Source organism: Scardinius erythrophthalmus (assembly GCF_964197995.2).
Source record: "Scardinius erythrophthalmus genome assembly, chromosome: 9".
NCBI classification, from domain to species: Eukaryota; Metazoa; Chordata; class Actinopteri; order Cypriniformes; family Leuciscidae; genus Scardinius; species Scardinius erythrophthalmus.
The window spans coordinates 22191196-22215822 of NC_138229.1; the positions used below are offsets into that span (position 1 = coordinate 22191196).

The 24627-nt window shown below is 39.0% G+C and overlaps 2 protein-coding genes across 3 annotated transcripts; one reads left to right on the top strand and one right to left on the bottom strand.

The window, feature by feature from the left end:
• Positions 1 to 18505: 18505 nt before the first annotated feature.
• On the bottom strand, positions 18506 to 20051 carry rps28 (ribosomal protein S28). 2 transcript variants are annotated; one of them, XM_081374108.1, is made up of 4 exons: positions 19817 to 20051; positions 19490 to 19537; positions 18978 to 19100; positions 18506 to 18626 (listed from the first exon to the last, which is right to left on the bottom strand). In XM_081374108.1, the coding sequence occupies exons 1-3, from the start codon at positions 19853 to 19855 to the stop codon at positions 18978 to 18980; spliced, it is 210 nt and encodes a 69-aa protein (XP_081230234.1). In that variant the 5' UTR covers positions 19856 to 20051; the 3' UTR covers positions 18506 to 18626. The 2 variants fall into 2 exon arrangements, with proteins under 2 accessions (XP_081230234.1, XP_081230235.1); XM_081374109.1 differs by having other exon boundaries at positions 18506 to 18629.
• Positions 20052 to 21290: 1239 nt separating this feature from the next.
• Positions 21291 to 24627, top strand: LOC308695862 (potassium voltage-gated channel subfamily V member 2; the record flags this gene model as incomplete). The annotated part of the gene is made up of 2 exons (XM_081374110.1): positions 21291 to 22610; positions 24014 to 24627. 2 exons carry the CDS (start codon positions 21291 to 21293, stop codon positions 24311 to 24313), a joined length of 1620 nt encoding a protein of 539 aa, XP_081230236.1. The 3' UTR covers positions 24314 to 24627.

Consider the following 24627-nt stretch of genomic DNA (forward strand, 5'->3'; position numbering starts at 1 on the left):
ATGCTGTTGAAGGGCTGACTTGATTTTATACCCGTCTAGCATGATCTGATTGGCTGGCTATGTGGAGGGAGTGTGTCTGCTCAGGTTTCAGCCTCCTCCCCCTTAACTGTATTTGCTTCTAATGTGGACCATGATGTAAGAATGAACACGGTTGCAACCAGAAAGCCTATCGATTTCTCATTATTTTTAAGATTTTGAAAATTGAGTGTAAGCGTACAACAATGAGCAATTTAGCAATTTATGTGATTCATATGTTTGTATGTGTACCTAATCAGTTTGACTTTTGGTCAGCGGTTTCATTGATTATCTTTTTTTGCACATTGTTTCACACAAACAATCCTACTGAGACAATTGAGGTGTGAAGTACAATCGTACAAACCAGTATTGATTTCAGTTTGGTACATCCTACCCACTGTTAATGTTCAATTAGAAAAATACATATATTTTTATATATGTGTATATATATGTACATAAATTATGTACATATAGATTATATATGTACATAAATATTTCGTTTCTTTGGTCTGAATGGAAATCAGGATTTTCTTAGTGTGAAGTCATTATTGTGGCAGAGGCTTTGTGTGGAGCGACGAGGTGAACGTGCCGTAGTTGAGCGCTGTGGTCTGTTCCTCTGTGAGCACAGAGCAGTGTGAGAATTAGGGGAAAGTTCATGCTCACAGAAAGCCAGCATTCACTAGAGCCTTCTGAAGACTACACTCGGTTACCTCTTCAAGTGATGCCGTAGATTTTGCCACACCCATAGAAAAGCAATACTCCTATTTAGTTGTTGTTGTTGTTGTTTTGTCTCGTGAAATAAAGGATTAGGTGTGTATTCCAGTTGGGTGATATCAGAGTACAAGTGTTACAGGGTTTACCCTTTAGTATTCGAAAGCTTTTCAGGTTTTCAGAGAGAGATTTGCTTGTTTTTACAGTGTACTTTGCTGACATGGTCAAAACAGAATTTGAAGTTCTGGTAAGTGGAGCAGAAGCCTATATATGTATAAATGTTGAATCTCTAATATAAATCTAGGTCTTTTATGAATGACATTATTGCTCAAAAGTTTAGGGTCATCATCCAAACCATGCCTTTAAATGCCTGTGTAATCTTTAATGTGATGCATCAAGTTAAATATTTCACTTGAATTTCAAGCCTGAAGGGTGCTTCATGGTTAATGCTGGATTGACAAAGCATTTTCTACTTGTTCCAGTGCTTGTAAACCAACTCTCAGGGTGTGTTTGCTTCTCAGTGCCAATGACGTGAAGCAAGCGATAAAACAAACACTTATTGAGTTGTTTTATATGCACGCCTTTTGGTGGATCACTCTAATTGAATCACATAACATGTCATTGTTTTAACACTCTTTAACACTTTTTTGTTTGGTACTTGCATAGCTACAAGACGGGGTGACATCTTAAATCAGCTGGCCTACTGCTCTTTATAATGACGGGTCAGAACATTTGGTATGGGATTTTAATGTACGCATCATCTGCGAAGCACAGTGCGTATCCATCTCTTCTAGCCAAAGTCTTTTCAGATGCCGAGTAGCCCTGAAGTCAACGATTAGCATATGAATGACAGGGATATTCAGTATCTGCCCTGTCTACGAGTTTCCCAGAAACACTGATGACAGCAGTTAGTCATCTGCCCGAATCACATGCCGGAACAAAGAAACAGCTGCATTTTTGACTCTAATGTGCTCCCGGCAGGACAACCTTTTACCCACATTCTAAATACGTAACATCTGCATCACACTAGAACATCAAGATTTATGTGAAAGAGGCACTATAGGTGAATAAGCTATGGATGTCCAAGGAAATTATAACAGAATCATTGTCGAAAAAAAATCATAGTTTAAACAAACTTAAGAAGTCTTGAAAAAGTTTTGTTAATACAATTATGTTTTGGTAACCAGTTATTAACAAAAGCATTACAGAGATCACGCAGCAACACATAAATCATGCCCTTGTTAGCTGTCACATGATTAGCATAGGACTCTATTGCATTTATTCTCTTTCTTGGATATCCCCTGTTAAAAGATATTTGCCTTCATTTTCATTCAATCATACATCATAAACATTTTGATTTGCCATATGTGATGCTGAACTGTATTGACAGTACAGCATATTTACAGTAAGAGATCTAAATACTGTCTGATCTGCCTTGTTCTAGCTTTAAGAAGATGTGGTTGTATTTTGGGTGATTGCGTAATAACAGTTACCTCCCATCCATATACTACACGTATGACTCAGTTTTACCACTACCTGTTTTTAATTGTTTTACTAAGAGCAATGTAAAACAAGAAATTCCTCTGTATATTGTTCATATGTCACATCCAGAGTGAGATGAACACTGGCATATGAGCACGTCTCTTATATGCTCACCAAAGCTGTGTTAAAAAAAATAATAATACAGTAATATTGTGAAATATTATTAAATTATTTAAAATAACTGTTTTCTATTTTATTTAAAAAATAATTTATTCCTGTGATGGCATAGCAGAATTTTCAGCAGAATTACAGTCTTCAGTGTCACATGATCCTTCAGAAATCATTCTAATATGCTGATTATCAGTTGAAAACAGTTGTGTTGCTTAATATATAATTTTTTCAGGATTCCTTGATGAATATAAAGTGAAGGTAGAAGGTAGTGTATACTGGAACCATGCTGAGGTATGATTAAATGTGAATTTAAATGTCCTGAGTATGACTTCAGTCATAAGATTTGTACTGTCATAGTATGGTTGTCCTCTTCTGGATGTAGGGATTGTAGTATTTCTGTGATTGTGATGTTGAGGACTGTGTAAAACCATGTCCGACGTGTAACTACACCTGTTAATGTGGAAGGCAATCTTTTGAGACATCTTTCAGACTTTTCCAGAACAAGGGCCAATTTATTGTGGTCTATTTATCACACATAGATCACTACATGTTGCATGCTTGATAATAATGAAATGAAAGATTAAAAGAAACAACGAAAAGACAAACTGAAAGATAACTGTTGCTGAAACTTCTTTGCTCAGAGCAGAACTCAACTTCTCCAGAACAGTTTGTTCTGAGTGTACACTAAACCACATCTGGGCATGCATTCAACCGCATACGTGCTTGAAAGGAGTGCATTTTGGGACCGTCCAGAGAAAGTTCTTCTGCCTCCTTGTGGTCAGATTTAGAGGTTATCTCCCCTCTGCCCAAATCCCACAGATCAGCTCATGGCCTTCATCACCACCTCAAGGTCTGTTACTCAAACACTCCTAAAGCACTGGAAATTACGCATTTCCTCACTAGAACACATACAGGGTGAAAATGGCGTGCTGTGAATCTCTGATGTGCTTTCTGTATATGAAGAGTTCAGATGCAAAAGCCTCTATGTGCCATCTGAATGTGCTTTCTTCTAGAATGATCATTTTTATCAAGCTCGTATATTTAAGTTCAGTAATTTTACTTAAATGGCAATGCAAATTACCTATTAATTATCATTTAAGTGAAATTACTGAACTTAAATATACGAGCTTGATAAAAATTATCATTCTAGAAGAAGATTTCAGATGGCACTTAGAGGCTTTAGCATCTGAACTCTTCATATGGACAAACATGATTGTATTTATAGAACAATTGTGTTGTTTCCTCCTCATTGTGCCTATATACATTATTTTTTTCTTTTTTTCGTTTTTTTTCTAGTGTGACTGCGAATTCTTTTCAACCCAATCCTAGGCCCATAATTAATATTTAGCTTCAGGTTTTTCAGTCCTAAAATTTGTAGCTTACATCTTAATGTTATGATTTATTTTTCACAAAACAACCTTGCAAAATATAGTCACTCAGAGCATGACAATAAAGTAATTTATTGCTCAAGATTCCATAAAGCATAATAAAAATAAATCATAATAAATGTGGGTTTACCTGATAAGTTCACATAAAAAAATAATAATTCAGTTATGATCATAACTTTGGAATTCCCATTTTGTAGAGGATCATCAAAACTTTTAAACAGGATAATTTGGATATTTGAGATTATTTTATTTTGTGGTATATGTCAAATTGCTTCTTTCGGGTAGCACTAAATAAAGAAATCGGAGTGACTGTGCAAAGCTTTATCTCAATCAACAGTTAAAGACTGAATAATCAGCAGAGGACAGCAGCTTGTCACCATCAGGTTCATTTAATATGACACTCTGATATGACAATGCAGCAGCTGTTGCTTATTTACATTCTGAACTCTTGCAGGCATCTGATATTCTCTGTGTTTTTAGTGGTGCGTGGCACTAATTTGGTTGAGCATTCATTCAGATCCTGCAAAGATGAAAGACAAACTGACTTAAAATTCAGTCTTATGAGCATTCAGGCTGAAATATGCATGGTGCATAGCTGAATCTGTTAGTGTGTAACTCATGAGACTGGGAAAGGACAGGATACATACTTTGCAGATGCATAAATGTCTAAACAGCTGCAGCTATGTTCAGTCATAGCCTACTGAAGACGAGGACTTTCAAACAAAAAAAGACTTATTTTTTTAACAACAAAGAAAATATTGGCAGTATTGGAAAAAATATATACTCATCATAATATCATAATTTACACATTTGATGCATTTAGCTCTCATTATTTATTTTCTCATTTGGATGCTGGTGGCACAATTGGGTTTGATTGATGTTGATGTTCATTCACTCACCCCAGACAAGCTTCACTTCTCTTTTCTTTTAAAATAAACCATTTTCCTTTGTAATTTCCTGAGACATTTAAATGATTACTTTTAAGGAGTTTCGTGTTCAAAGAACCAGTTTTAACTAGCCATTTCTACAGAAAGGACTTGTGCAACACATAATACTTCTGCGTAAAGGGAAACGTATATTGTGTTAACTATAAATCGTTTGCTTTTTAGATGTAATGAGCCAAAGTTTAATAGTCCCATTCATTTAGCCATATTAATGAATATATGCTTTGAGTATCTGTAAACAATATTATTTTTCTTGCATATTCACCTCCGGATGCCCTGTAAGTTCTAGAATCAGGTTGCATCCCGTCATGTAGCATTTCTGTCAGTTAAGTTTGGTCGGATTCCAACATGTTATAAAACACTTTTCTCGTTGGGACCTATTTAACTTTCAGAACATCTGCTATAGGCAACCCCCTGTGACTTTAAAAATAAACAACATTAGGGAATTGTTAACCTTTCATCCCCTAAGACAGCAAAACAACTGGAGAACTGAGCGTGCAGGCAGTGCATTTTTCCATGATCTGCAAAGATGATATGCCACATGTCTATACATATTCCAGAAGCGGAAAGATATTTAACTCTGTGGGAACTGTTTCTAAGAGAATAATGACATGGGATATACAGAAAATGTAGTCTACATCAGCCTATATCCTCACACATTGGCGCCTTTTTTTAGACAACTATAAGATTTAGCCCAGCGTGACATCTTACGTATCTCTGTCTTTTTGTTTACTGCTTTTACGTTCACTACATTTAGATGCTATGTTTATATATCTATATTTTTTTATACCCTACACTGTGTACTTTCAAATTTTGCTCTGCAAACCATAAATGTTCCAAACAAATCAAAAGCAGAATCAACCATCATGCCTCTGAGCAATGCACATTAGTAGAGTTTCGTTCCTGAACGAATCAGTAAATCGATTCAATGACTCACTGATTCACGGACATAGGCCGTCACAGTAGAGGTATTGTTTGATCCCGAAATGAATCAGCGTTTTGAACAAATCCATTGAATGATTCAATGACTCACTCTTAAACTTGTTGCCACCTACTGGCGGTAACAATGTAACCTGCAGAAAGAGTCACTGAAAAATCTCCACTGCTAATGACTTTCTGAAACCTGCAAACATAGACAAGCGGAATAATACACACAGTACACTTTTAAACATTCTTTATTTCCATCTATGGCTCCATGAAGAAACTTTAACATTAATGGAACCTTTTCAATGCACATAAGGTTTTTTTATAGCGAAAAAAGCCTCTTCTGATTATTAAAATGTTATTCACACTAAGAAGAAATGGTTCTTCTTATAACGGTCCACTGATAGTTTTTTGGGTAACCAAAAATGTCTATTCTATTGCAACGCTGCAAACAAAACCTTTTTGGAACCTTTATTTCTAAGAGTGTACCGGAAATAACTGCTGAATAAAACGTGATAAAGTACATGTATGGACATGCACATACTTATATTCCAGCAAATTTCATACTTTAAGCATTAACTTGTACAGTCAAAATCACTGATGTCACTTTCAAAAAACACCACAATGAAAAATAAGAAAAAAAGGGGAAGCAACACTTGATTCATGCATGAGTTCATGCTGTCTGCTTTGTCTAACATGACAGCCAGTTATTGAAATACTGTGGTTTTTGTTTCCAGTCATATGTTCCTTTTTGTGCCTACTGCCTAGTAACCTGTACTTGAAATCAAAACAAAGACTGAGCGCCAGCAAGCTAATGTGTCAAATAAAAAAAGAGCTTGTGATTGTCGTAGAGATTTATGACATTCTATTATGTGCAGACACTGTTAAATAACTAAATTACAGCAACACTTTATTATTATTAAACTCACACATTATTATTATCATTATCATTCATTCCTTTATAACACACATAGCAGAGTTGTGCCTAAAGTTATAAACTCTAAGTGATCTAAAGCAATAACAGTAAAGTCTAGATAACAGACTTGTTTTCCAGAGATAAAACATTCATTGTCGATTATACTTTTTCTTTTTTGTAAGGCCATGTATTGTCTAATCGGGCTTGTTTTGTTCTTCTCAACATTAGAATGTTCACCATAACATCAGAAGTGGCCTTGAACCTTGCCTTGTTTCAATTCTATGGCTTAGCTTGGTGAAAAACATTTTGTTGTCATCTTAAGAAAAAACAAGAACTTCAAATCAGTGCATTTGGTTTCTCATCATAGTAAAACAATACAATTCTAAGATTAAATAAATATTTTGCTGAAGTAAAATTTTAATGTCCACTACTGCTCAAAAGTTTGGGTTTTTTATATGTTTTTGAAAGAAATCTCTTATGCTCAACAAGGCTGTATTCATTTGATCACAAATACAGTAAAAACAGTAATATTGTAAAATATTAGTACAATTTAAAATTATTGTTTTCTATTTTAATATAATTTAAAATGAAATTTAGGACAATTTCTGTGATGCAAAGCTGAATTTTCAGCATAATTACTCCAATCTCCAGTGTCACATGATCCTGATTTGTTGTTCAATGATTTTTTGATAAATAGAAACTTAAAAAAAAAACAGCATTTCTTTGAAATAGAATTTCTTTGTAACAGTGTAAAAATCTGCTGTTGTCAGGTGCTGCATGTCATGTAAATCCTAACGATGATGCGAGACGCAGAATAAATTATGATAATAGACTTTAACACAAAGAGCAGTAACACTACACAAGAACTATAAACGTTAACATAACCTGCTTTTGGAGGAGGATGAAGAACGGGCAGAAAGAGACATTAAGAAGAAGATGACCGGAGGAACCAGGGAGGAGCCAGAACGGAGATGGGAGAAACCAGCGGATGACCCAGAGCTATGACAAGATGAAGGCTCACGGTGGAGCCATGGTGGAGCCTTGGTGGAGAGGCCGAGTGGAACCAGGGAGACGATAGACTGAGAAGGAACCCATGGAGGTTGAGACCTAGGAAGAGCCGAAGACCCAGCGTAACACTGACGGCCTGGAGGGCCACGGTGGAGCTGAAGGCAGGCATGGCCAAGGTGGAGGCATTGGCTTGCCAGACCAGGGCGGACAAGTGAGGACAATGATGGAACCAGAGGGAAGGAGAAGCCCGGCAGAGCCAGAGGTGTAGAGGGCCGAGGTGCAGCTGCTGACTCGGAAGTCCGACGTGGAGCCAGAGTGACGATAGACCAAGGTGGAGCCAGAGTGACGATAGACCAAGGTGGAGCCAGAGGGACGAGGCAGCCTGGTGGAGCCTGAGGGATGGCAGTCCAAGTTTGGAGGGCCAAGTTGGAGTCCAGGGCTTGGAAGCTTGTGGAGGAGTTAAGGGATCCACAGGCCAAGGCAGAGCTGATGACTGGGAAGCTGACCCAGGTGGACTCGAGCAGCAGAGTGGAACGACTGGAGGAACCCAGGGGCTGAAAGGAGACAGCAGAGGCGAGGCAGAGGAACTGGATGGCTTTGGCAGCGGAGGTGGGAGAGGGAGTTGGGCGGGACCATCCGCAACGAAGGAGACATAGGGCAGGACAAGGAAGAATTGGTGCTGGATGATGAAGACTTGTTGCTGGGCTGAACCATCGGAGACCAAAATGACTTGGAACTTGGCATGTCCAGCGATGACTGAGACTACTTGGAACTGGGCTGGCAATGTCCTGCAGGCAGATGGTAAATGGTGAGTCATTTCGCACCAGCACCCACTCCACATAGTCAGCGAAGCTCCCTCGAGGACCATCCATGTGCAGGCCATCCCTTGTGTGATCCTTGAGGGAGCGATCCACCTGCTTCAGCTAGAGGAAGTTAACTGCTGGAATATCCATAGCAAAAAGCACAGTATTAATCTTGTCTTTTGGGTTCTGCGTTGTTTTAGGGGGTGCGTGTAGTTTAAATCCCAAGGATGATGGGAGGATGATGACACAGAATTAACAATGATAATAGACATTAATTGACACAAAGAGCAAAAAACACTACACAAGGACCATAAATGTTAACGCAGGACACTGAACAGAAGAAACAGAGGGCTTAAATCCAAAGGGCTAGATGATTAATGGAACAGGGGACAGTTGTGAACTACTCAACTCAACTCAACTCAACTTTATTTATATAGCACCACTAAAAACAACGGTTGTTGACCAAGGTGCTGTACAATATTGCACATAACATTGGAATTAACACCATTTACAACATAAAATACAAGACAAAACACAGAACATACCAGACACCGCACAAATCAGCTACAATTATAAGCCAAAGAAAAATGATAGGTTTTGAGTTTAGCTTTAAATTCATGTAGTGTAGTGGCAGTTCTAATAAAAACAGGTAGGCTGTTCCAAAGTTTTGGTGCAGCAACGGCAAAAGCTCGATCTACCCAAATACAGGGAATTACAATAGTCAAGCCTTGTCAAAATAAAAGCATGAATCACCCTTTCAAAGTCCTTAAAAGAAAGAAATGATTTAACTTGGGCTAGGACTCTGAGATGAAAAAAACTGGTTTTGACTACCGTACTAATCTGTTTGTCAAATTTGAGAGCACTATCGAAAACCACGCCCAGATTCTTCGCTAATGGTTTCACATATAGAGATAAGGAGCCAAAATTTGAGCAAAGGGAGCTAGCAGCTTCTGATGGTTCAAAAACTATAATCTCAGTTTTGCCTTCATTAAGGTGAAGAAAATTTAGGGACATCCAGGCCTTTACCTCTGCTAGACAAGCCAGCAGAGTATCTAAACCCATGTTATTTGATCCCAGGGGCAAATAGACTTGGGTATCATCAGCATAACTATGAAAGGAGATGCCATGTTTCCTAAAAATCGACCCCAGGGGAACCATATACAAGGATAATAAAATCGGAGCAAGGATAGAACCTTGAGGGACCCCACACGTAAGAGGTGCTGCATTTAAAGTAAACTCACCAATATTAACAGAGAACCTTCTGTTACTCAAAGATTGAAACCATTTAAGGGCTGTTACAAGGCAGCTTTGTGGCAAGTTCAACTAATGATAAACTTGAACACAGGGAAAACAAAGACAAAGAAAACTGTGACTAGAAACCTTACAGTCTATGCTAGAAACTGAACAAGAAAAAACAATGAAACTAAACATGGCATGACTGTGACAAATGTCACTTTTTATCAATTCTTTGCAAAACTGTGGCCAAACTTTTACAGTAGTGTACTTGGAAAGATCAGGGCCCAATAGAAATATTATTATATTATTTAATTTTTTTTTTGCAAAAAGTTTTATTAAGGTTGCTCCACATGTCCTACAGTAACCTCGGTCCTCTGTGTAAATGATTAAAACTGTCCTTGGGGCCTTCGCTACTCAAAATGAACATCATAAACATGGGTCAGTCACAGAACCAGCAGCAGTAAATCAAGGTCAACTGTCTCCTCACTGACCCAAGTGAAACTCAATGCTCCACTGACACAGTGTTGTTATTCAACGGATGTGGAGGCACAGCTGCTCTACTTACATTGAAGGTTATGCGTCTATGATGCAACAGGTCAGGGTCGATTCTCACATTAACAATGTAAGTTTTTTTTAAAGAAAGCACAGTAATGCAAAAAATAAATGAAAACTTCACATTTTCTTCATCATTGGAAAAAAATATATATATTACATGAGCCTATTTAATAATCAGGAATAACAGTGCAAAATATTTTAATCTGTAAATATAATATAAGCACCAAATAATACAACATCAATTGCTTCCTGGACTTATACACCATGAGGGTGTTTACTGCAAATGACAAACAGGGGTTTGTCCGACAGTCACCCCTGATTTTTCCACCTGAGAGAAAGATGAGACCTCAGGGACATCAAGGCGGGGGAATTTGTATCCGGGTAAACATGTATGCTATGCCATGCACGTATCTGCTGTGAAGACACACTTTATATGTCAGTATGTAAAATATAAAATGTGAATGTCAGCAAACATTGCTGTGACAAACAAATCCTATAGTGTCTTCTTAAATCTCCAAATTAGGTTGAAATTACATACTTTGGTCTAGTTAAACCGCTATTGCCTTTGTGTAAATATTAGCAAAGACTTGCATTTGATTCACCCTTGTATATGTCACGAATTAACCCAATATTTGCAATTCAAAGAAAGAAAGAAATATTGAAAGAAAGAAAGAAAGAAAGAAAGAAAGAAAGAAAGAAAGAAAGAAAGAAAGAAAGAAAGAAAGAAAGAAAGAAAGAATGCTATTGATGAGTAAAGTGCAAACCATCTTTTGGCGTTAAAAAACTACCGTCAGGATTTACTAAAGACATGCAGTGCAAACTTTCCACTCCCATCAGTGCTTTTTTGGAAATGCGCTCTCACGCGCCCTGTTTCGTAAATCTGGCCCAAAGTGTTCTAACACAGTTGTTAAAAAAAATCAAAGATGACAGACAAAAGATCAAGAGACTAAGGTAAAAAAACAAACAAATAATGTCCTTCACTACATTTCCTTCACGGCCGACCGTTGGCTTGGTGTGTCCCGGGCTTAAAGGAGAACTCTGGTCAATTTTAACATTGAGCTCATTTTTTTGTAAATTTGGAGTGCTGTCAATAGAACAACGACAAAAATCAGTGTTGCCTACACCGTGTTATCCTCTTTTTAAAAATTGCACCCTGTTGACTTCAATGGGGCAAGTTTTAAACCTGCTTTTAGCCTCTTAACATCCTTGATGTGTCATTACAAGTGCACAGCTAATGTGAGTGATTCCTTCAGAGTGATCACGGGTGAATCTGACTGCAGTAGATGTGAAAGATATGAATAAAAATGATGTTATTTCAGCCAGCGCACATACCTGTATTTACAACCTGTTTTCGGTCAAAGTCCAAAGTAATCGATTGTCGAGTTCACACGCATAGGTTTAGTTACCTATGATCACGCGCGTGAACTCGACAATCGATTACTATGGAGCTCAATGTTAAAATTGACCGGAGTTCTCCTTTAAGGCAGTCATTCAAGACCCCAAAGAAGATCTACGCTCCCAAATTGACGTATGCCATAGGATCGGGTGGAGAGAGGATGGCAAATCTCGACCTGTGATAACAAGATTAATATCCAGATCAACCAAAGAAATGGTAAGGAAATGTGCCAAGAATTTGGAATTCCTCAAAACAAAGAAGTTAAAGTTTGATGAAGACTCAATGAAGAACTACAAAAGATAAAGAGACGCACCAAATTGTGGCCACAGATTGAAGAGGCACAAAAGCAAGGGAAAAAATCTTTCTTCGTCAGAACCAAAACCACTATTTAGGGTAAGGAAATAAAAATGTAATTAAAGCCCTGACGTAACATTAAAGGGATGTATGCATTCTAAAATCAATCTAAAGTCAATTTACTCTAGCTATGTTATACATCTTAAAAGTTCAGGGATTTATTAACCCATGTTTGTTTGTTCTACATATAACTTTTTTAAGCATTTTGAGGTTTTTTGAGTCGACTTCTTGTTCTACTTTTCACTTTGTCTTTGTCATTTTATTCACTTAATGTGAGGGGTATACGAGAACAGATTAAGAGGAAAGCTGTATTTTTATTTTGTAAAAAATTTAAAGGCATATTTTTATTTTTTACAAGAAACACATTGTGGCAAGCAGGTCGGGGTCGAGAGCCGTGGGAACAGAGCGAATGCTGACTCTGGGAGCCCCAAACACCTCTGATCCTTCAGAAAAGAAAACATTGATGTCATTGTCCAGCTCAGTTCAGTTCACATTTAATGGTGTCAATGCAGGCAGATCAATAATATTGTTGTATATTAAGTGTCCCCAACTAATCAAGCCAAAGGCGACAAAGGCAACAGTGGCAAGGAACCAAAACTCCATCAGATGACAGAATGGAGAAAAAAAAAACTTGGGACCACACTTAGCACCACAGCTAGGTGTAGTGCTTCAGCAATCTGAAAAGAGCAGTTTTATTCTAAAAGAGCAAAGCGTTGATGAAGAGCTTCTTTTTAAAGATGCCTTTCCACCTGTGTATTTCTGGTTGCAGTCGATACCTGTCCACCTTGGACGGCCACGATCGCTGTCTGGGTCATTCAAACACTGAGAAAGCTTTCGTGGATGGCTCATGTTCTCACTGTGAGAACATGACCATAGCGACGTTGCGATCGCAACTCTCCTTTCTGATTTGAGAGGGAGTCACCTCAATTGCTCCCTGCGCTGAACCTTCTGGAATCCACAAGGCTGCGATGGCTAGCGCTGAGGTCAATATGAGGTCAACAACGAGAGTTTTTCGGCCTGGTCAATCCCCACGGGCCTTCCGTTTCTTGCCACACACTTTGCGCTTCCAGATGAGTTTGACGTTGCGTCACATGATGCACCTGATTTCTCATTTGGGGCTCTGGATAAGGAGGAGCTGTTGACAGCAGCTTCGGAGGGCGGGCCAGTGCCTTCCGACAAGGAGAACTCGACTGGGCTCCCACCCTAAGGTGGCCATGAGTATGGCCTGAGTGGTCTGAGTAGGACACAGAGTTGGCAGCCATGCTTGCCCTGGCTGACTGAGAGCATTGGGTTGGAATGGAATCCTCCTCCCTTCACCGAGTGCTCTCCATTGGATGATTGTTATCTGGGACTCGGAGCATGACTTACAGCTGCACCTGCACCAGTGCCCTTCTTCCTGGAAGTGCATGAGGAGCTCACAAAGTTGTAAAAGGCAACTTTTAGTGCCAGATCACGCTTCCCAGGCTCTTCCACCCTCACTACCCTCAACGTTGGGGTGGCCAGGGCGTATATGAAGGTTCCTCAGATGGACCTTGCAGTTGTGGTGCATTTATGCCTGCAAAACGCCATCACCTTGTAGAATTGTCCTAGGCCTAGGCTCCCATCCAGGACCTGTAAGTTCACTTTGTCTCTGACGGCAAAGGCTTAGGCCCAATCCCAATTCTATTTTATACCCCTTCGCCTACCCCTAACCCTTCGCCTACCCCTTACCCTTGCCCCTTGAAACAGAGTGTCAAGGCATAGGGGTGAAAATATTCCCCTAAGAAATGGGACACCACTACTACACCGTTTCATTATATGTCGTTGCTAGCGCCTACGTCACAGTAGATGCACCAATGTTTATCACAAACTTCCAAGATGGCGTCAACAGCATGGAGATGACGATATCTTTGACGCCTAATGCTGCGTTCACACCAAACACGAATAGAGCGTCTGGCGCGGGTGATTTCAATGTTAAGACGCGTTTACGCGCGTCTGGAGGTCTTGCGGCGCGAATGAGCCGTTTAGTGCAGCACTTCACTTCAAACTTTTGCTTTTTAGACGCGTCATATTGTTAACGAACTTTAGCGTTTTTTTTGCAACCGTTTCTTTGAAGAACATGACCGTAAATATGAACACAAGATTGAATGTGACATAAAGAAAATAATTATTGGCAGTCATGTTGCCTCTGTAGCCGGTGTATGCAGGTACATTTCTCATACCCCTTCGTTTGAAGTGTGGTCCCGAAAAATCTTCGTTTCAAGGGCTATCTGGCCCTTCCCCCTACCCCTACCCCTCCAACCAAAAGAGAATTGAGACAACCCTACCCCTTCACGGGAACGCGCAAAACAGAGGGGTAGGGCCAAGGGGTAGGGGCAAGGGGTGTATTGGGATTGAGCCTTACAGTGCCGCTGGACACCTCCGCCCTGCATGCCATGGCTGTTCAGCAGGTCCATCAGGCCAAAACACTCATAGAACTGCATGAGGATAGCTCTGAGCCGGGATTGATGCAGGAACTGTTCGGTGACTGACGTCACAGCGCGGGCTCTTGGCCAGACGATGTCCACACTAGTGGTCCAGGAACGCCATCTCTGGCTGAACCTTGCTAAGATTAGGGATGTTGACAAAGTGCACTTTCTTGTCAACCTCATCTCGCAAGGTGGCCTTTTCGGCAACACTGCCGGAGACTTTGCCCAGCAGTTCTCGGCAGTAGATAAGCAGACAGAGGCGAATAAACACATCTTGGCTGCCACCCGAACCCACAGCCAGGCTGCAGCGTCGAGCTGCCCACTGGAAAGCGGCGCAGCCCGCTCGTCAGGCAACCGCTCAGAACCCAAAGAAGGTGTGAAGCGCCCCTGAGACCGGCGAACCAGGGATGGCAAGAGCTGCTCTTATCTATGAGATGGTGAGCACACTGCCGGGTGGAGTTTCCTTTTTTTTTTTGTCCTGCCGCTCATTCAAGTGGCAGCAGTACCCAAATTTTCAAAGAAAGCAGATTTCGCACTCTCTGGGTCACACTGCCAGGCTGCCAGGCAGACCACACTGCCAGGCTGATATGATGGACTCGGACAGGGTGGCACACTGCCACCCTGATATGATGGACTCGAGCCCCTCACTTCATCATGTCTGGCCGCAGCACACAATAAAACAAAACCCCTCACAGGTCAGTGGCCAGTTTCAAGTGGGGTTCACGTAGCGAGGTAGGTGTTCCTTTACAGCCACAGGGTCAGCACACACAACTACTAGACATGGCGGCCAATGCTCACTACGTGCCCCATTGCAGGTATGTCAAAAATCGTTGTTCCTCTGGTACCACTCGTGCGGAGTTTGGAAGCCTGGTTGGCACTTCCTAACCCATTGCGCTGGCTTATCAGGACAATCAGAGCAATGTGATTCAGTTCGCTAGGCGCCTGCCCAGGTTCAATGCCATCCTCTTTATCTCTGTGGCAGGGATTCAATGCCAGTCCTGCACAAAGACTCATGAGCAGAAAAACTAAAACATTACTGCCAAAGCATGATAGCCTCCTGCTGTCAGGTGTTGTAAACACGGAACATGCAGTAAAAGGCAACCAACGCAAAAAGCCCTACTAATACAATAGAGGAGCAAAAGATCTTAGACTTCTTCAGGAAGGAGAACAAGTAGCACATAACATACTGGACACCAGCAAATGTTATAAGAATGCTCAGTAACAGATCATACACTGTCAAGCTGGAAAATGGAACTGTTGTAAGGAGAAATCGGAAACATCTCAGGACTGTGCCTGAGAGCAGACACACAAAAGACGAGTGTCAAGACTGAACAGACTCAAAAGATTCATCTGAATGAGGGACATTCAAAGACAGTACGAGAGACATGCACAACACACACATACACAATGCACTCAACATTCAGATAACAGCAACAGTGTTGTGACAACCAGATGTGGCAGAAATGTCAAGAGACCAACACATGTGAAAGTTTTTGTTTAAATCTGTTTAATTGTTCTAATGACACCTAAGAGCAACAGTATACAGATGTATAATGTAGTTATTCCATACTGTGCCTATAGAACTGTTTAAAAAAGGAGGATGTTGCAATATGTTATGGTCAGCAGCATGGGACAGACCATGTATTGTTGAATTGAGAGTTCTGTGTGTGACGTCATTGAGTTGCGCAAGCACGTTAAGTAAAGTGGAAGCACTGAGAAGCATGCGGTTGTTGTCAGAAACAAGAAGGATTGTGAGATTGAACCAAGCATATAATATCCTGCATGCAGAAATGTGGTGGCGAAGGACGCAATAGAGCCTGTCCCTCCAGCCGGGTTTCTACAGTCCTTACTTAATCGTGCCAAAGAAAGCCAGTGGGTTATGACCAGTCCTAGATCTGTGAGTTCTTGAATCGGTCCCTGCAGAACCTGTAAAAATCAGTCAGATAGAGTACAATCCAATTCCCAACTCCTTATGTTGAAAATGAAAATAGAAATTTGATATGGATCATGAGGGATTTATCTCTCAAAGGTAGAATTCTTTTGTCAAAAACCGAGGCACTATCTTATTTAGTCTATCCTGCGAAAGTTCCACTGGAATTGATTGGATTGTTGTGGTTTGCTCGCTGTAGCTGTGATCTCATGAGTGACAAGTTGTCCCGACCTTAAACACATCATCAGTTATTTCAATTGATGATTACGAGGGCACGTGACTTTAATAAAATAATGATGTGCACACATAAACCATTTATAATAAATACTGCAATATTCCATGAAAAATAAGAATTCTCCATTTTGATCTTACTTTGCAGCATTCAAAGTAAAAGGCGACAACCGTGAGCGCAGATGCTTTTCTTTTGCAAGAGAACCAGGGGGTGGCCAAAAACTGTAATCAAAATAAACCATGAGCCTCTGACCTAAACATCTGCAAATGTGTTCAGTGCTTATAGCAGGATCACACAGTTCGACAGCTGGTTTACCCACCAACAGCTCAAGATTACACTGGCAAATCTCTGGAACAGGGCATACTTAGGAGGAGGACCGATAGTGTCCTCTAGTGGACATCCAACGAACAGTGACTCAAACACTTCATGTTGAATGAACAGAAAATGTACTAAAACGAAATGATAGTTTTTTAGCAAGGACATCAGTAAAATAAGGCAGTTAGCCAAGTTTTCATTTACCGCTTATATTGCTTTGGAAAACAAGTATCATGTTCCCGCTTGAATGTTAAAGGTATAGCGGAGGATCTTTCCAAATTTTAGATAAGACCCGCTCTCTCCACTTTTTGAAAAGTTTGATTGATTCACCAGAATGATTGACAATTATGAGGACCAATAGTATAGGTTACCCACCAGGAAGTAAAACATCCTCCGCTATACCTTTACCTGTTACATGTTAAAATGTTAAGTTACACCTATACCCATAACTGCATATCACATAGTGAGAACTTAGAACCAAGAAACATACCCTTTAATATACAAGATATCCCAGCAATCTCACATTTTTTTAGACTGTTTTCACGGTATTATTTGAGTCATGTTGAATTTTAGTGTTGTTTCTAAGCTTATACATTAGAAATATAGGCCTATAATGTATTCAGATACATAATAATGCTTACATGTGTCAGGCAAGATGTTTTTTTTATTATTATTACAATCTAAAATGTCTTGCCAGAACTGACCGAACCTCACAATAAACTGAGGAAACTTGCCACTAGTTCTCTAGAGTTGGGGTATTCAAGAGTTCCAAGAGGTACGGTCTATATATTTCCTTCCCAGCGGAGGTCCGGACAATACTTTTTTAAACAATTGAACAGCCGTAGTACTTTGTAATAGAAAAAAATTCTAAACACTCACAAAGATGAGAATATTGGGCCAAAGCAGTGATGTCTAAGAATTATTTACCAAAAAAAAGGTATATATTTCTCTCAACTGGATATTAATATAAAAAGGTTAGATCAGATGTTTTATCTTTTTTTTTTTCACACTTTAGACACCTACATGAATGGCACATATTCAAGGCCTTGGGACTGAGAAAACATACTGGGAGTGCAGTTTATTTCTTAAGCAAAGTATGGGCCATTTTTATGTTTTACTCTAATGAACTACTAAAAGCAAACAACGTACATAATTTATAATTAAAACTAATCGAGCACAGAAAGTTTTTGGTCTTTCTTTCCCATCTCTAAATAATTTGTTCAAATTATAACATTTATGAAATGCTCTTAATATGCTTCATAATGAAAAATGTATAGGGTGGGAAAAACTAAAGGTGCCACACTTGACACAAACCTGGTTTAGTTAAATGGTCAGAGTTATCTGTACGACAGATAAAAATAATAGGATTTGCTGCATTCTCGTTTTCTGCAGTTTTAGCAAAAGTATCTTATTTTGCTGCTGACTGTTATCAAAGTAACCATATCACCTGCAGCTCTTAATGTGGCGCCTTATACCGAGAGAGAGAGAGAGAGAGAGGCTTGTGGCACGTACCGCTCTGTTGTTTTGATGCACGGCTCACTTTTAACTGTAAAATGGCGCAATTATGTCCCACGGTCCAGATGGAACCAAGTCCACCATTTGAATTATGCTTTAGAGTAATTGTAAAACTCAAGGTAACACCTTAAACAATCATTAGGATGAAATGGAGGATATCAACTTATTCACAAAGGCATTTTATTTCAAACTGCGTACAAATTATATTGTACTGCCAACTGTAGAGCTGGTGTTGATGTGCTCCACAAGTACTGGTTTGGCCATGGCAGGTCTTCACACGTGCACTGCTGGGGGAAACAGACAAATGGTTAGAACTTACATCAAGCAGCAACTGACTGGAAATCTGTGATAAGTCTGCTGCATTTTTATATGGATGATACTGCCTTAATTTACATATGATGTGAGGAATAGGAGTCATCTAGCACACAAAAGACAGTAAAGAAAATATTTAAATTAATTTGAACACTGAGAAAAAAATAAGATCAATGCATTTAAATATTCTGTAGACTTTTCAGTCAGATGCGTTAAATATTATAACTTCACATTGTCTTTCCACACAAAACACTTTTTTTTTTTGCTGAAAGTGTTAATCTGAGGTGATCAATGCATTTACAGCAGTGAATGATGTATACTACCTAACGAAGCCTCCTGGCCTCTCTTTCAGACTCCAGTAGTGTCAGAACATCTCCTTCTCTTACTGGGCCCTTCACGTTCCTGATAATGGATCTGTTGCTGTCATCCATGAACTCAACGCGCACCTATGGGAGCACAATATTTTAAGTCTTATGAGTGTGGATCAAAACTTGTACTTTAAAAATAACTCAATTACATACAGTTTTTTTCCAACTACAATATACATTATCTAGATCTTATAAGAAACTACCAACAACGAGATTTGTTTCACACAATTAAAAGGCATTTTCGCATAACGTGTCAGACTGATTACAACGGTTTCAATATTTACTCAATTGATCACGCTGTGGCTGTGGCTACAAGCAGTGTTATTTGTCTCCAGCAAAATTCACTTAAGAATACAAGGCAACTCAACTCAGTTTATGCACATCACAAATATAAATGTTTTTCTAACGAAGTAGCTAATCATATTCCACATGTACGATAACGGAGCATGAGTTAATTCTGAACTCACCTGGGTACACTGTCCCTGGGAGCCGGTTCTTCCCAGCACTTTTGTAACCTGTAATGAAGATACACAATTAAAGGTAACTATAACTGACATTATTAAACGGCACATGTGGTGGAAACGACAATCGATATCCAAACTGCTGGATTGCAGGATGCTAATGCTAACTAACGTAAAGGCCTAACGACAAACACCGCTAGTGTTGTGAGAGGATTATAAAATTATTAAAGGCTACCGTTTCCCAAAAATAATTGAAATTGTATACTTTTAATCTTACAAGTATTAAATTGCATAATTCAAAGGGAAATATTCAATAAAATATTATTTTCTTACTCTAGCGAGCTTGATGGGCTGCACGCGGCTGGCATCCATGATTTCAGCTTCGTTCGGAAAGGAAGTCACGTGGTCTCGACGGCTTTTATGTACCCACAATAAAATGCATATTTTCAATTTATCAGGTTTTATTACATGTTACATTTTGATATTATTGTTAAAAATGGAAACAGACCAAAAAAATTGACTTTATATTAATAAAAGATGGTTTTGCAGTTATAACAACTCTATTTCCGGTTCCGGGATCATAAGGGGGAACTTTTATACTGCAGATCCAGGACCAGCTGTATGTAGGCTACAATTGCAGAAATCACATTTAATAAGAAGACTTCTAAAGCTGTGGTCTTTGATTATGTCAGTACAATTAGTTTTAAACGTTAATTCGACCCTAAAATAAAAAATAGATATTGGTCTATAAGATTTTTTTTAAAGTAAGGGGATAATCTGTTTTATAAACTAATGATAAACTGACCAAAGGTTTGTGTAGAGGTGTGTTTAATTTGTGTTTTTATTTGTATCATTTATCATTAAAATCGTTCATCTGTGGTTAGTAGATAAAAAGTAGTGTACTAGGCTAAATGAAGTTTAAATAATATCTTAGTGTATTGAAATGTCAACAATTCAGCACACACAGAACAGAATAGACATATGACCTTTTTTTACATTTATATTACATTTACTCTAGTTGCACAAAAATAGTAATTGTCCATACATTTAATTAAAAAAGAAATGCAAAAATTCTTAAACCGTTTTCTTTCCTGAAAGTTATTTGCATGCCTAATATGACTATAGATCTAGCTTTTGTTTATGTTATGTTATATTTTAAGTTTGTCTGATCACATTGGTGGTAAAATGTGCATAAGAGTGGACAGGATATAAAGAGAAAAGGATACAGAACAAAATAAGGAAATTATGGGATTAAAGGATTTTCTCATTGGATTTTCACTGAATTGTTTAAATATCAAACTGAGCACAATATTGTTGATTAAAAGCAACATAAATTGAACTTTTCTGTGAGCATTTAATAACCTTAGTATCCCTGCAACTGCTATTTATCCTTTGCCATTCCTCCTCCTAGCTCAATCCTTAAATCACTACACTAATCCTCATGACTGTATTTTTAACTCTGTTGAGGACAGAAAGAACAGCAATGGGATTATGGCATCAGTGAGGTGGGGCAAATCCCAACTCTTGATCTTCAGTTGAGCCGAAACAAATACAGGTGCTTTTTCTTTCTGTCTTTTTAGCTATATTGCAAACTCTAAAAAGCTAGAAGCAGTGGAATATGTTTTCTCCATCTGTCTGAACATTTATTCGACGCTTCAAACCAATGCGCATTTTAAAGGAAAGTGGGACGTGTTGGAATGTAGAATCTGCCTTTTCCTGTTTTTATTTCTAACAAGAAGTTCGGGGGGGTTTTTTGTTACATTTTTAACATTTTTCCACATTCGTCATCATTTAAGTTACCATAAAAATGGATCAACAAAGAAGAAATCTTAAAATTCTGAAAAAGAGACGTTCAAGTCTATTTGCAAGTGTCAAACTTAATAACAGCTTTTCGCAGAGTATAGAGGAAGAAGACATTGCCTTTCCTTTTTCACAAGACAGCTCTGTGAAACCTTGGACGTCGATGGACAACCTTGATACACCATCACCTCAGGCAAGTGACAAAAGAGATCAAGAAAAGAGGAAAAGCAGTGAGAAAGAAGCAGCAAAGATGCCACACCGCCATTCAAATGTGATCAATGTAAATATAGGTGGGAAAGTCTTTACCATTCCCAAGCACCTGGCTATCAAATACCCTAAAACCAGAATAGGCCGCTTAGCCCTGTGCAAAGATCCCGTCAAGCAGCTAACACTCTGCGATGACTATTGTGTGCTCACTAACGAGTTTTTCTTTGACCGAGATCCTACTTTCTTCCACTACATCTTCCACTTTTATTGTAGCAATGTGTTATGGGTAATGGAGAGTCTTTGCCCTGTCAATTTTGAGGAGGAAATGCATTTTTGGGGCCTCCACTTGAGGGACAGTCCCCGCTGTTGCCGCATTCTCTACGAGGAGAAAATAGACGAGATAAGAGACCAGCTGAAAGTGAACAGGGAGCTTATGGCGGAAATTGAGCCTCAGCACAATGAGGAGGGTTTCAAGTCAATGTTTTTGGGTGGTGTTCGTAAGATTCTATGGGACCTAATGGAGAACCCATACTCCTCGATGACTGCTAAGGCTTTTGCTGTGTTCTCCAGCCTCTTTGTGCTCATCTCCATAGTAGCGATGACTCTGAATACTGTAAGCGAACTGAAAGATTATAAAGTCTATGGAAGAACCTATATGGAGTGTGTGGAGATCACCTCAATTCTCTTCTTCACCTTTGAGTACTTCCTTCGCCTGCTGACAACTTGTGACGTCAAGCATTTTTTGAAGAGTGCACTTAATTTAGTAGACTTAGTGGCTGTCATGCCTTACTTTATCCAGCTGGTATTTGAGGCTTTCGCTAACCAGGAAGATCTCAGCGTTCAAGATGACCTGAAAACCATGGCGAGGGTTAGCAAAATTAGCAAAGTGCTTAAAGTTGTCAAACTCATGCGCATCTTTCGCATTCTGAAATTGGCGAGGCACTCGACAGGGATGCGGGCATTTGGCTTCACTCTTCGCCAGTGTTTTGAACAGGTCTGCTGTCTGTTTCTGTTCATTATCATGGGGATCTTCACCTTCTCCGCCCTAATGCACTCAGTGGAGCAGGATGCTGTAGGAACACCTTTTAGCAGTATACCAGATGCCTGGTGGTGGGCAGCGGTGAGTATATCTCAAAACATTCACCACAATTAGCACAACTACAGTATGATTCATATATTAATACAAATGGCCAAAAGTATGTGGACATCCAAACGACACACCTGTAGGGGTGAAATCAGGTTGATGGGGACACTTTTTCCAAGTCATCTCAATGGCAAAAAGTGTCCCAATCACCCTGAATTGACCCATGTATTAACTAAGCAAATAGTCTTAAAACCATGGCTATTATTAGGATGTTGCTGCTATATTAGCTTCATCTGTTCTGGGAATGCTTTCAACTCAATGTTAGAACATGGATGTGGGGGATTTACTCTCATCCAGAGACAAGAGCATCAGTGAGGTCAGACACTGATGTGGGAAGATGGAGTGGGCTCACAGGGGACCAATGGTGATTAGGTTTGGGGTTTGTACTGGTCAGTCTTCCACACCAGACCAGTGTTGATATTGTTATCTAAAACTACAACAATAAACAATAGTTTTTGGTAATTGAAATAAAGTTAAAATACAATATAAATGTTAGATGAAAAACGAAAATTAGAAATGTTGAAATAAGTTTAAGTACTAGTTAGTAAGTAATGTTAAGAAAACAATAAAAATGGCAACAGCACATAACAAAATTACTAAAATTAAACTAAAAATAAAATGACAACAGAAAATTAAAAATAAATAAAATAAGAGCTAATTCAAAATATTAATAAATAGGCCTAATAATGCTAAATCAACACTGCACTAGACCCAATAAACAGTTTCATTTGTTTCTGAAGTTCTTTGCTATGCCCCATTTTACAAAAATAAATACATAACAATTCTCTTAGGAGACTGTATGGCTGTATTCTTGATTTACTGAAAATATCCAAACCTAATTATTTTGGGTTGTCCACGTTTAGATTCAAAATGTTCACAGCTTACATAGACTACTTACATAACTTTGATGCTCAAATATTAAACCAGTGGGCAATATTGTGTGTGTTTTTAGTAGTGTCACTTGCGTGTGAATGTTTTTTTTTTTTAAATGATTGTTATCATTATCATCATTTGCTGTGGCTGTGTTGTATCCCTCTATCCTCTTTAAATTGTTAGTCTTTATCCTCTGGCAGCTGTGTTCAATCTTATATAATACCTTGTAATGCCGCTCAATTGGAGGCATCCATGCTGATTGGAAAAGTTAGATTAGTTTAGAACTTCCTGGAAGCTTACTAAGTATTATACTAAGTTATACAAGACTTGCATGCACAATTCTGACTTTAATCACCAAACTGATAAACTGACATGGAAACATAAATCTCTTTTGCTTCTTTCCTTTTCATTTAGAAAAAAACTGGTCTTTGTTGTGTATTTTGCAGTGTTATGGTCCTCATTTGCAATATATAAATAAACTTTTTTTTTTTTTGATGCTGTTACAGGTGAGCATCTCTACGGTGGGCTATGGAGATGTGGTGCCCATATCGTACTCTGGTCGAGTGGTGGCCTTCGGGTGCATATCTTTCGGCATTATTTTGAATGGAATGCCAATCTCCATCCTGTTTAACAAATTTTCTGACTATTACGCCAAGCTGAAGGCCCAGGAGTGCACTAACACAACAATCCAGCGTGGATTGAACATCAAGAAAAGATTTCAAAAGAAATTTGAGAACTGCTTTGAGCCTCTAGCTGAGGAGACTGATGAGGACAATAGACATCACATTGGCCAGTGTCATCACTGAATGTCCTTGTCATCCACCCTGCCTTCACTGCCCTTGAACAGACAGCTCAGGTTCCCAGCCTGCCTTGAATTAAATAGGGATTTAAAAGATGGGTGAACGCCAGGTTAAAGAAAATTAAGCCATTAGCTTTAAGATGGCTTACAAATGGCATGTCGCTGAGGATCTTTGGTGAACTATATGTGCTAGTTTTTTAGCAGTATCTATTCAGTTGTCAAATAATTTCAGGCATCAAGTGGATTCAAATAAAATGTTATTACAGACTGCAAACTATTATTTGATCTGTGTTAAAACGATTTAAAGAAATAGTTCACTTC

Coding starts and splice junctions, on each gene's coding strand:
- rps28 (XM_081374108.1), bottom strand. CDS start 19,855: ATGGATGCCAGCCGCGTGCAGCCCATCAAGCTCGCTAGA. Junction 19,538..19,816: donor AGCCCATCAAGCTCGCTAGA/GTAAGAAAATAA, acceptor TCTTCATTACAG/GTTACAAAAGTGCTGGGAAG. Junction 19,101..19,489: donor CCCAGGGACAGTGTACCCAG/GTGAGTTCAGAA, acceptor GTGCTCCCATAG/GTGCGCGTTGAGTTCATGGA.